A 13,276-nucleotide genomic window follows, 5' to 3' on the forward strand; every position below is an offset into this window, starting at 1 on the left:
GGAAGTCTGGATGACTAAGAGCATCCACTACAGTCATTTCAGAGGACAACGAAGAGTAATATTTTTGTTATAATATAAAGTCTTCTCAGATCAGGAATGAGTTTACAAATTTCTTTCTGTATGTTTCCAAACCTCACCCCCAAGCTTGCTCAACACTCAACTATACAGATGCTGCCAAAAATCTCTCAGGTGTTTCCAAATAATTTTCATCATATGACTGTGTCTGTAGCTGTACACCTGCAGAGCTGTGTTTTTAGAGTTACATAACGGTACCGCACTATGGAAGAGTAAGTAAATTCATGAATTCACTTGCTGAGGTTTTAATTCTTAAAGTTTCTCTTTTGGAAGAATTCTACACTTGAACAAGAAGAGAAGTAAAGAAATGTAGTCTAGTATTTGCCTCCCAGAGTTAATCAGCTGTTCTGTAAGTATCACTGTATAATTCTAAAAATGTAAACACATTTACATTTATTACATGTTACTGAGCCATTAAGTGAGGCCTGACATTAACAGCCCATGGCAAGTAAACAAATAGCTTTTGGAATCAAAATATAAATAGAAGAACAATTCATGGACTTGCTGCTTCTTATTCTATCCCGCTGAGACAAAGCGCAGGAGTGTGCACACACCTGTGAATACATTCCCTGCAAAACAGAGTCTGTCTTCTCACGGGCCTAAATTACAGTCATGGCTACTAATTAGGGACGGCAGCCACCTGGCCACATGCAGTTTCCAATTCTCCATAATACTAGGTGATAAGAATCAGTAAGTTTGAACTTTAGCTTAGTTTTCCCTTCCAAAAAATTTCAATTAAGATCAGTTGTCTGCAGAAGGAAGTGCTGTCAAGTTCCAGTTCAACGTCAATTAAAGTAATATAACCATTTTTGGTATTTTCAGTAGAAAGGTGACTGGGTAGGCTGCCTGGGACTGAAGCACTCTGTCCCTCTCTGACTTGTCCCTTCCCGGCGCCAACACAATCAAATGCCCCATTTCCCCGATTCTGAGCAAACTGATCATACTGTGCAAAAAAATAATATATTATCTACTTACAATTTTTAAATATATACAACCAGCTCAAAAAAACAATAAACCCTTTTAATGCGGTCCAGCTGAAATGTCCACCTGTAGTCATGAACCCAAATGAGAACTAAAGCGAAGTGAAAGGGTATGGGATAAAGGAGCACAGGGAGGGAGGGACCCTGACACACGGACAACAATGCATGGCTACCAAGAAAAAGTCAAGCCCCAAATTCGCAAGCATATTAGCAGTTAAGATAATTCATCGACCTCAGTAACCTATTTTCAACTAGCAAGTCCAGCCCAAGAAATGAAGATGAAATCCAACCAGGTTTCTGAGCCATGAGTACTTCTAAACCACACACACACACACAGGCTACAAAAAGCAAGTCAAATGAGGGCACTTCATGGGCATGGAGCTTATGACATCATTTCTATTTTTTTCTTAATGCCCTAACACATCCCCACTTCAAAATGTTTCCAGTCATTTCTAACAGCACCTTTCAAAGCTCTCAAATGCAAACACGCAGGAGAAAAGTCCTAACTGGCTATTGAATTTGATCACCACATCACTCATCTGGGAAAAAACCAGTTATTTTCGAGCAAAAGCTATTGTTTTTAAACCAAGTATTTTCCTCTACTCTATTCTGCTCACGTGCAGCGGACCAGCACACCCTTTCACTACATTCACTGTGGTAGTGTGTAGGTACACGGTGGGAGGCAGAACATTCATCTGTAGTTAAGCAATGTGCTGGGGACCATTTACAATTTAAAAACCAAGAATTTTAGAACAAGTTACTATGTCAGAACATGTCCAAGTGTGGGGTCTAGAGCTCTCTTAAGGTGTTCTTCTAGAAAAGACATTGCACCTTCTGTGATGATGGACTTTAACATGTTTGTTCCCCTTGAAAAGCTGAGGTGGTTTTTGTCCCTACCTCAGAACTGAACCAAGAATTCCCTCCTCGTTGTTAAAAAAAAAAGTAAAAAATGAAAGAAAATACTGAAGGTTTCATTTTGCTACACTTAACTGTGCAAACCTAATGATTCCCGGGCTTACAAAGTTATTCTGTGGACAGAATTCACCCCTCGAACTCATTCTTTTTGTGGCTTCCCTGGCGCCCCAATATCCACGCTGGTCATGCCAGCTGAGTTGACTACTGTGGCACAGACTGCTGCACCACTGCTTAGCCTCAACTCGGAGCACCTAAAAAGATAAAATATATTATACACCTTTGTTATCTTTTGGTTCTTGGGATTACTGAAACCAATCTCGTTCTCATTCTCATCCTGTTTTTAAGAGGAAAGACAGACAGCAAATGATTAAATGCTCAAGCTTCATCCTAAGCTCACATACTTAATTTCCCACTTGCAGTAGGGCTTTGCGTGGTCCCGAGTGTTTAGCTTTCACACAAGAATCCTCAGCCTGACATCTCCATGTATGAGAGACAGATGCCAACATTCTTCCTTATCCCCAAGTGTCCTTGCTGGGGAATCCCAACTGGGATATTATTTTCTTACCTCTTAAAATTTTGGTTGCGATCTTTTAGGGCAATGCTTGCTCCATGGAAGAATGACACAGAAGAAAAGGAAAAGATTCTATCTTCACTACCATAATAATATAGATGACATACAATGAATATACTGTGTGAAAGATATCTCTTTTAAAGAAAATACAAAGTGTACAATGAATACCAAACGGGACCATAACCCATTCCAGAGCACCAACAATCCATTTCTTGGGACTGCATGTAAACAGCAAAAGCGTTACAAATCCATGAAGTAATTTTATACAAAAAAGCTCCTCACGTCAGGTGGCAGAAATGCCTCTCCTTTGCAAGGAGGACAAACTGTCATTAGTGTAACATGGAGAGCTGGCTTTCCAGTGAACTTTACTAATAAGAAACACACATGAAAGATTATAGACTTGAGTGAAACTACTCAAGGAACAGAAAAGCTAAATGCCAACTGATATGTACATCTTTCCACCTCTCTCAGGTGAATGGACTCTGACACCTTCATTTCTTCTCCAAACTGCTGTGCTATTCGTTCTGAGCAGGCATACTGCGGTGGCTCATCCCAACTCTTTAAGGCTCCATTCATTCCACATTTATGTGTGTGCATACGTATGTACATAAATATATATATTTACAACATGTATTCCTAAGACAAAAGGAAGTGCCACTCTTATAGGAGAAAGAGAGGTTATCAGCTACAGATGTGAGACCAAAGTTTCCATAAAACAATTAGCATGGAGCGTTCCACATAATTGCAATTTTCGTCTTTTGGTTTGGCCCTGAGCTGTTTGTTGCTCCCGCATCAAGTAGAATTCTGAATTCTCCTCCTGCAGAGGTGAGGTGAGGTGGGCAGCAGTGAGAAGGAATACGCAGTGCACACTGCCGACCCAGAAGTCTGTTCCTCACAAGGCCTGACGAGTGGTCTTCCCCACTTCCATGCTAAGTGCCTGAGAATTCTTTTCCGTTTCCAGCAGCTCATCAAAGATCTCCCTTAAAAAAACAAACAAGAAACAAAACAGGATATTCAGTGAGCAAAACCGAAGGACAGACAGAAGATGATGATAAAGCCTGCACAATCCCACTTGGTGCCTAATTTTATTAAATAAGCAGCTCATTCATTTGATCACTATCTTAACCCCAAGTGCAGAGTTTTTGAGAACACTGGGGGCACAACGGCACTGGCTACCCCTGGTAACAACGCTATGTAGTTCCCAGCCATCCACGGAACTCAGATCTTCTAGCTGCTGTAACTGGAAGACCAGAAAGGTTTACGAGAGGACAGCTTTATTACAGAACAGTCTCAAGTTCCACACTTCAACACTACTGTGAGATAAGTAATCAACATGGAGTTAAGACATCAACACTGAGCCTGGATGGCTCAGTGGGTTAAGCCTCTGCCTTCAACTCAGGTCATGATCTCAAGGGTCCGGGGATCGAGCCCCACATGGGGCTCTCTGCTTGGCAGGGAACCTGCTTCCCCCTCTCTCTGCCTACTTGTGATCTCTCTCTCAAATTAATAAACAAAATCTTTAAAAAAAAAAGACATCAACATACAAGCCCTAAGCAAAGATAACAAAAGTAAAAAATTGTCAACTAATAACTGATTGTCCTTACGGGGGGGGAGGGAGGAGGAAAAAGAAGAGTTTGGGAGATGTTTAGCCCACAGCTCCAGACCTGGCAGTGTCTTACTTGTGCATATAAAAGAAGATATAACCACTCCGGTCCCGATCGCTCTGCACAGAAGCCTCTTGGATTTTAGACACCTCGAGATCATTGTAAGTAAACCACGCCTGCTTCTTAATGTCGTACACATCACTAATGTAGTGACCTAAAATAAATAAAATCTTAAAATTGTGGTTTTTAAAACACACTGCATTTTTCTCAGGTATAGGAAGTTTTGGAGAGAGAGAGAAACAGCCACCCATCCACCCTATCCCCGACAACATTTCTAAGAACCAGTCAGAAAAATGCACAGGAATTTAAGGGAGAAATATACTACACCAGCACAACTTTTTGGATAAATATATGTCTGCATATATATATATTTACATACAAACAGAAAGGGGAATTTGGGTCATTTATAAATAAAGAAGAAAGTTGCACCTTCAACACAATTCACATGGAGTGTGATCAAAGGAAAGATTTAAAACTTTTTCTTGATGCATTCAACTTTTAGCTCACGGAGACAGGCACAGAGCAAACTAACAGGGAGGAAACGCTGGCTACCTCATTTGTAAAATGCTGAAATCATAATGTCCACCTACCTGAAGAAGAGGTGCTACCAATGTGACTGACGACACTAATGAGGCGGTAAGAATGAGGAAGATTTCCTGTCTGGAAAACACAAGTGGGCACGACCCTTAATTCTTCATTTGAATAAAAGCAAAACACTAAATTTAAATTTATTATCAAAGCGAACATGGCCGAGTTTCAGTGTGTGTGTAGTCAAATTCAATAAAAAAAAATCCAGTGCTTGTATTTTTCAAACCTTTTGACCCAAGAATTCTACTTCCAACTAAGAATTCATCCTAGGAAATTCCAAAGGAGAATTCCAAAGGAGAAAAGAGAAAAGAGTACATGTATAAAAGCATTCACTGTAGCATTATCTCTAATAATGAAAAGTTGGAACTAACCACAGGCCCAATAGCAGTGGAGTGGTCAGTTGGATACCAACGCAATGCAGTATTATTTAGTGGGTCAGCAACGTGTTCACTTGTTTTTCAAACCCACATGAATGCACACGGTAACCACAGCTCTAGAAAAGCAGGTATGTTAATGATTAAGTACTGGAAAACACAATGAACAAAACGAAAAGAGCTGTAGTGGTGCTGCAGGGATTACAGATAAACTTGTACATTCTAAATATTTTTTAAAATGCTATTGAAATACTGCTAGTAGAAAAATTGTAAAAACCTGGAAAGTGACATTCATGCACTGCAGGTAGCACTATAAGGTACAAATTTGGGGAAGGAATATAGGTATATGTAAACCAGAAACCATTAAAATGTTTCTCAACTTTGAAGCAGTAATTTACTTTTGGGAGTTTACTCAAAGAAGAAAATCCTAAATACAGAAAATATTACAATTATCCACAGTTCCTCAATGTATTTTTAAAGATTTTTCTTTTTAAAGTAATCTCTACATTTAACATGGGTCTTGAACCTACAACCCTGAGATTAAAAGTTGCACACTCTACTGACTGAGCCAGCCAGAAACCTCCCAATGTACTCTTTATTACAGCAGAACAACAGAAACTTAAATATTTGTGGTTAAAAATTAAATGAAATAAACAGTATGTTGATTTGAGGCAATACAGATTATACAGCCATTAAAAATAAAATTCTTATAAGTAATCTTTTACATCTAAGCAGAATAAAAACTGTGCTTACATTTTATTTTTTATTTTTTTAAATATTTATTTATTTGACAGAGAGAGAGAGACAGCGAGAGAGGGAACACAACTGGGGGAGTGGCAGAGGGAGAAGCGGGCTTCCCGCTGAGCAGGGAGCCCCATGTGGGGCTTGATGTGGGGCTTGATCCCAGGACCTTGGGATCATGACCTGAACCAAAGACAGATGCTTAACGACTGAGCCACCCAGGCATCCCTGTACTTATGAAGTTTGAAAAGCACACTTGGATGTAGGGCTAACAAAATAATATGTAAAAATGCTAACGGTAGTCGCGTTAGGATAGTGGAGTTCTATGTAATTAAAATGATAAAAAAAAATTGGTAAATGGTAGGTAAAAAGGCAATTTTTCGGAAAAAAGAAGGGCAAAAAAGTTTATAACATATTCTAGTTTAATGTCATTAATCCAGTAGTTTTTACTAAGTAACAACCAACTAGTTCTGTTATTTCACTTTAAAAATAATACAGTTCTGGCAGAACTATGGGTGAATTCGTGTGTGTGTGTGTGTGTGTGTGTGTGTGTGTGTGTGTGTTCTGGCAGAACTATGGGTGAATTCGTGTGTGTGTGTGTGTGTGTGTGTGTGTGTGTGTGACATCGAGAGCCATGTTACTCAGTTACTACCTAACACAAGAGAGAGTCGGGATATCTTTCTAGTTTTGTTTCATTTTATTTTGAATCTTGTGTATAAGAAATGAGGAGCAGGGCGCCTGGCTGGCTTAGCTGGTTAAGTGTCCAATTCTTGATTTTGGCTCAGGTCATGGTCTCAGGGTCCTGGGATCAAGCCTTGCACTGGGCTCTGGGTACAGCAAGGAACCTGCCTGGGATTCTCTTTCCCTCTCTCCCTTTGCCCCTCCCCTCACCCACAGGCTCTTTCTCTCTCTTAAATAAACAAATAAGTAAATAAAATCTAAAGTGTAAAAAAATGAAAGGAAGAAATGAGCAAAGGACAAGTGAAGAGCATCTGATGACTGCCACAGCGGACACCGGCAGTGGGGCCTTGGAAGAAAAACAGCAGGAGAAGTAATGCCGGCAGCCTGAACAATCCTCCTTAGGGAGTTAAGCAGCCTACCTCTGCATTTCTTTTTAGTTCCTCCGCCTCGGCTTCTGTGTACTCCATGTCTAAAACATCCTCATTGCCAGAGTCCTCATCGGAACCCAATGAATCCAGAAAAGAGTTGTTAAATTCTGCAGAATACAAAGTATTGTGAAAGTTCTTAGACTAGACACAAATGATATGATTAGAAAGAAAAAAACAAAACAAAACAAAAAAAACCCAGCTTGGGCTACTTATTTGATCATCCTAAGGAAACCTAAAACTTTATTAGGGTTTCAATTTACCCAGCCTGCTCTGGGAAGTAACAATTCAGGTAACAGGTATCTAAAACAGAAATGTCCCTTTTCTTTTAAAGAAATTTATATGAAAGGGATATAATGCTAACAAGAAAGGAATACAACTGAAAAACGGATTATGATTTCACAGATAACCCAGTTTCACTAAATGTCACATTATATAAACTGTGTGTTAGATTTCAAGTACTTGGTGTATGTTGTAGGTGCTCCCAGCAAATACAAATGATACAGAAAAGGGACCATGAAAAAAATCAGTATCTTTTCATGTTCTTCAATATTACATCTTTTGAAACTTAACAAATACAATGGAAATTTAACCTTTTAAAAAAAGATTTTATTTATTTCTTTGGGTGGGGGTAGAGAGAGAGAGAGAGAGAGAGAGTACAAGCAGGGGGAGGAAGAAGTGGCTCCCTTGAGGTACGGCTCAATCCTAGGACCCTGGGATCACAACCCCAGTGGAAGGGAGACACTCAACCGACTGAGCCACCCAGGTCTCCCTGGAAATTTAATCTTTAAGTTTCACTAAAATACACTACACTAACAACTAAATTCAAGATCTGCTTTTTTCTAAATAAAGTGTTTCCACTGGCAGAATCCTTCTTTATGAATGACTTTAAATAAAGAATCACGGGGGTGGGAGGGTTGGGTGTGCACTGGGTGGCTCAGTTGGTTAAGAGGCTGACTTCAGCTCAGGTCATGATCTCACAGTCCTGGCATCAAGCCCCACTTTGGGCTTCTTGCTCAGTGGGGAGTCTAGTCTGCTTGTCCCTCTGCCCCTCCTCCTGTTCATGTCCTAATAAATAAATAAAATCTTAAACAGAAAAACCCCAGAATCACTTGTACTTAAGTGTCTCTTTGCTTTAAAATACAATTAATTCCACTCAAATCACAGCATAGAGTTATTTATAAGACATGAACACCTAAGAATGGGAAGAACAGAAAAAGAGACTGTAACATCAGAATTCAGGAAGCTAAAAAGCAGATGGTGCCTGACTTAGCAGACTTAGGAAAACCAAAGACAAATCTTAAACCAGTAACAGAAAAGCTGAGAACCAATCCAATTTACATCTTGTTCAAAAGACATACAATTTCGAAGTTACCAGGTACCCTTAAACTGGAGGCTAAGGAGGAGACAAAAATAAGGATTTGATGACAAGAATTTGAGAAACACACTCCCAGGATCCCCTCTCTCCCCACTTCATGCTGCTGAGCAATGAAAGAAGTCTGGAATTTTAACCTCTGGAGAGGACGAAACAGTCTCTGGATAGGGGATGTCAGGCACATACTGAAAACAGCAGAGGCGGCCACAGTTTGCATACGGCAAGATGAATGTGACCTCCAGCCCTAATGCTCTCTTTTGCTCCCAAACTTTGGCAGCCACATTTTTTACTTTTAGGCAAAGGCAAGAGATTAGAAAACTCTTCTTTAGGAATCCGACCAGCCCAAGAGAAAGGCCTAAATAACAGTAACATCATCCCCAAAACAGTTCTGCCTTGTAAAAACTCAAGAGTTGACAAGCTCTAGCTATTCATGTGCTCAGGGCTTCCAACCAACCTTTTAGTCTCCTTTTCTTAATCATGAACCTATAGCCAAGGACTACTAGGTATCTGAGGAAAGTCTCTAATAAATATAAAGAACATAATAACCACACAGGACAGAGCAGCTGGAGGAAACAATCTATTCAGGGAGAAGAAAACTTCAAATAAACAAAGGAACTATACTTAATATCCTGGATATTTGAGGTGGTATTGCTTCTATGATAACCCCCCAAACACTTTAAAAAAATGAAATCATTAAAAATAATATTTCACATGCTTTTCTGAATGTGATACATTTCACCATTAAAACAATGTAATTAAAATAATTTCCACACCTTGAAGACTTAACTCTGTTGCTCTTTTGAGGTCATCATCTTCTTTCTGTTCCCAAGCTTCCTAAAGGGATAAGAACACAACTAAGGTTTTAAAAGGTATTGAATAAACTTGTTTAAGGAGTATAAAACGAGCTGTTCTGCAAGTATTTTCTAATAATGTTTTCCATAACCTAATGAATGTTTGGAATATGAACTTTTGAGAGGTGTGGAGAAATTCTCTGCTTTTTTTCAATGCTGCCCTCTAAAACATAATCTTGGGGGTTAAAAAGGCTTACATGCCATCTTCTCTAGTCAGTGACATTTGACTTGTTAACCAAAAGCCACTCACTGAGACGCTGTGATGTAATACCCGCTCTCCTTCCATGCCTGAAATACCCGGCACACAGCAGGATCTACTTGGCAAATGGCTCTGTTTTCTTTCCTCTAATTTACAGCCTTTGCCAGTTTTCATGGTGTAAACACTCCCACTACGTATGGCCAGTCTGAGGCCATGGAAGGGATGCTAAGCACGCAGCTGGGAGGTGGCGAGTATGCCTGAGCTGACGGCGAGTGGGCTCCAGCACGTCACTGGCCCCGAGTCTGGGACAGTATGACAAACGGTATTTCCACAAGACCACTATTCAAAAACTTCTATTTTGTTCTTGCTAAAAAAAACCTAACAGGCAAAACAGCACAAAACAAAAACAAAAAACAAAAAAACCACACAAGATACATACTAGATACGTGGTGAAAACGAAATGAATTTGTTGTCTGTGGGCTGTTATTTCTCTAATACATCTGAGGTTGTCTTAGGAAAACAAGTACCTTTGAAAATGTCTCAAATGGATGACTAATTGTGAAAATACGGAAATGTTGACTGTAAAAAAATTTTCCCTCTTATCTGCAGAGAAAATATAATTTACAAACTTCATGCACAAATGAAGAAACAATGTAATTTAAGCAGAATATTTTTCTCAAGTCTAGACTTGTTTTTAAAGTTACTTAAGTATATAAGCTCAGAATAAGCTATTCTGCCTTAAAGTCCTGGGAGCAAGAACATTGTATTCAAAAAAGAAACAGACATTCTCTAAGAAGAAATATGATTAAACTTATCCAGCTCTCAAGTCTATGTGGAAACCCAGGTGGTGAAAGAGTCTTCCAGCTGTTAACAGAATGATGCAGGTACACAACTAAAGAAACCTCATCTTATATTTCTCAGCTGTGGAAATAGGTTTATAAGATAGTTTTAACTGGGTCAGCTGACAAAAAACAGGATCCCCGTCTTTTGTATATGAAGAAGAGGGGTGCTGAATTTTCTCTTTTCTCCACTATAAGAAACTATTGTTAAGAAATCAGACCTTGGTCTTTTAGACTAAAAATAAGTTTTCTAAAACAAATGATCACTATCCATTATTTATCAAATGGGTGACATGAATGCAACTTGATGGCCAGGAGGCTAGGGAGGTACTTCTTGTAAATAAAAGGATACAGAACAGCTGGTTCTGAAATCATTTTAAAGCAGCAGTTCTCAACCTTGACTGAACACTAGAATCACTGCGGAAAGTTTTAAAAAATGAGGGAAGCAATAAGGAGGGAGGGGAGAGAGGGAGAGACAAAGGAAGCAAGAAGGAAGGAGGAAAGGGAGGGACAGGGGAGTGAGGAGAAAGAAAAAAAAGGAAGGAAATCTAGATGCCCAGACCACATCCTAGGGTCAATTCTATCAGAAATCCTGAGGGGAAGAACCACCCAGATGATATTAATGTGTAGTTAAGGTTGAACCCCACTGTTCTAGAAAAATTAGATTTTTAAAAAAGATTTTATTTTTAAGTAATCTTTACATCCAACAAGGGGCTCAAACTCACATCTCCAAGATCAAGAGTCACATGTTCCACCAACTAAGCCAGGCAGGGGTCCTAAGTCAAAAGCAATTTCTTGACCTGGTTATTTGTAAACATTAAAAATTTGTGTTTATTCTAAGGAGTTCTAGTAAACTTTTCCTATTAACATGACTTGCATTACATTGGATTAGACAGCCGTGAAGACATCACCTTTCAGTCAGATAAGATACTTCAGGCAACTGCAATGGTTGCAACCAACCAGGTCTGGCAAATAAAGCATGAAGAACTAAACGTTTCAGAATAGGTTATTATATGGGATGCACAGCTGGTTCTGGTAGAGCGTGCGACTCTTGATCTCAGGGTTTTTTTTTTTTTTTTTAAAGATTTCATTTATTCATTTTGACAGAGATCACAGCAGGCAGAGGCAGGTAGAGAGAGAGAGGAAGGGAAGCAGGCTCCCCGCAGAGCAGAGATCCTGATGTGGGGCTCGATCCCAGGACCCCAGGATCATGACCTGAGCTGAAGGCAGAGGCCTTAACCCACTGAGCCACTCAGGTGCCCCTGATCTCAGGGTTTTGAGTTAGAGCCCCATTTTGGGTGTAGAAACTACTTACAAATAAAATCTTATGAAAAATAGATTACTATATAAGAAAAGATAAATGTTAGTCAATGGCTGAAATATGAAATTTCAGATAATATTCCTGAGAATTTCATTTTCAAATAATTCACAGGAAAGGATTCACATTGTGAGAAAGTGCTGAGAACACTTCAATGCCTTAAAATATTAGTGACAAAACCATGGTGGTACGCTGGTTATTTCTATAGCTTGCAAAACAAACTTGGACTGGGGAATTATTTCTATTAACCCACCTTGCTTTTAGCCAGGAATGAACTATAGTAATGGGAGGTTATCAACAATACATTTTATTGCATTTGGATTTTCAAACAAAACCCACAAAACCCAAAAGGACTATCCCTGTTTCTATTTCACACCCAAGGCAAAGCTCCAAACAAAGTTTGTTTTGATGTATCAATGATTTACTGTATGTAAATCACCTGGAATAATGCTTGACACACAGTAAGTGCTTAATACACATTAGCTGTTGTTATTACTGGGGAAGACAGGTACGGAGAAAATAGCAGTATAATCATCTCTTACTTGCTCTTGAAGGCTCTGAGCCAGTGCCTGCTGAAGCTCCTGCTCTTCCCTTTCACGCTCCATATCATACTGCTGGAGCCAATCGACCTCTCCTTGAGATCCTTCTGGAGTTTTGTTTTCTTTATTCTCATCACAGTCTTTGGTTATCTCAGTAAAACTGGCAGAATCTGAGGAAGCAGAACAGGACATCACTGGGAAAGCCTGGCTAATAAACTGAAATCTCTGGACTACAGTGACATCTACTGTTCAGAGAGTAATCTACCTGAGCCTCATACGTAACTTGCTTGAGACACATGACTTATCTTACTACATCTGATTCATGGTTTCTCAGTCTCAGCACTACTGACATTCTGTTTGAGGGGGCTGTTGCATGCACGGCAGAATGTTTGGCAACATCCTGGCCTCTATCTACGAGATGCCAGTAGCACCCCTGTCCCCGAGTATTGAGAACCAAAAATGACAGACACTGTCAAATGTTCCTTGGGGGACAAAACTGTTCTTGGATGAGGATCACTGATCTACCGCAATGGATCTGAAATTTAACCAATCAGAAGCATTATCGTTTAAGGATGGAGAGAATGAATAGCCATATTCACAGCCAGTCATAAATGTCACATGACCAAGTACTAGGAACAAAGTATTGTTTAGAGTAAATGAAATAAGAATTAGGCTACAATGATTACATTAATACTGAGATTTTTTCCATCATTAAACTGTATGTCAAAAGAGTGCATATTTTCTTTTTTTTTTTTTTAAAGATTTTATTTATTTATTTGACAGACACAGATCACAAGTAGACAGAGAGGCAGAAAGAGAGAAGAAGGGAAGCAGGCTCCCCGCTGAGCAGAGAGCCCCATGCGGGGCTCGATCCCAGGACCCTGGGATCACGACCCGAGCCGAAGGCAGAGGCTTTAACCCACTGAGCCACCTAGGCGCCCCAAGAGTGCATATTTTCACATTAATAATCAAATAAGCCTTGTATGTATTCTAAAGCAAAAAAGCTACATGAAATATGTAATAAACACCTTATGTACTGCACAAATATAGGACACAGTATATATGTTTAAAACATTCTTCCAAGGAGGTAAGAAAAAAACTAATCTTTCATTTCTTCTTGTTCCTTCTCAATCTCTAGAAC

General features: G+C 39.5%; 1 protein-coding gene across 6 annotated transcripts in view; it reads right to left on the minus strand.

Annotated features, from left to right (window-relative positions):
• Positions 1 to 63: 63 nt before the first annotated feature.
• USP37 (ubiquitin specific peptidase 37) overlaps positions 64 to 13,276 on the minus strand; it is an 86,167-nt gene continuing 72,954 nt past the window's right edge. For all 6 annotated transcript variants that reach the window (XM_032354807.1, XM_032354805.1, XM_032354804.1 and 3 more), the window contains 6 exons: positions 12,139 to 12,305; positions 9,163 to 9,223; positions 7,009 to 7,124; positions 4,796 to 4,865; positions 4,221 to 4,359; positions 64 to 3,521 (listed from right to left, as the gene is read on the minus strand). In XM_032354807.1, the coding sequence (XP_032210698.1) occupies positions 3,434 to 3,521; positions 4,221 to 4,359; positions 4,796 to 4,865; positions 7,009 to 7,124; positions 9,163 to 9,223; positions 12,139 to 12,305 (641 nt within the window). In that variant the 3' untranslated portion in view covers positions 64 to 3,433. The remainder of the gene's footprint in view (positions 3,522 to 4,220; positions 4,360 to 4,795; positions 4,866 to 7,008; positions 7,125 to 9,162; positions 9,224 to 12,138; positions 12,306 to 13,276) is intronic.

The sequence above is a fragment of the Mustela erminea genome, chromosome 8, assembly GCF_009829155.1.
Source record: "Mustela erminea isolate mMusErm1 chromosome 8, mMusErm1.Pri, whole genome shotgun sequence".
Lineage (NCBI taxonomy): Eukaryota > Metazoa > Chordata > Mammalia > Carnivora > Mustelidae > Mustela > Mustela erminea.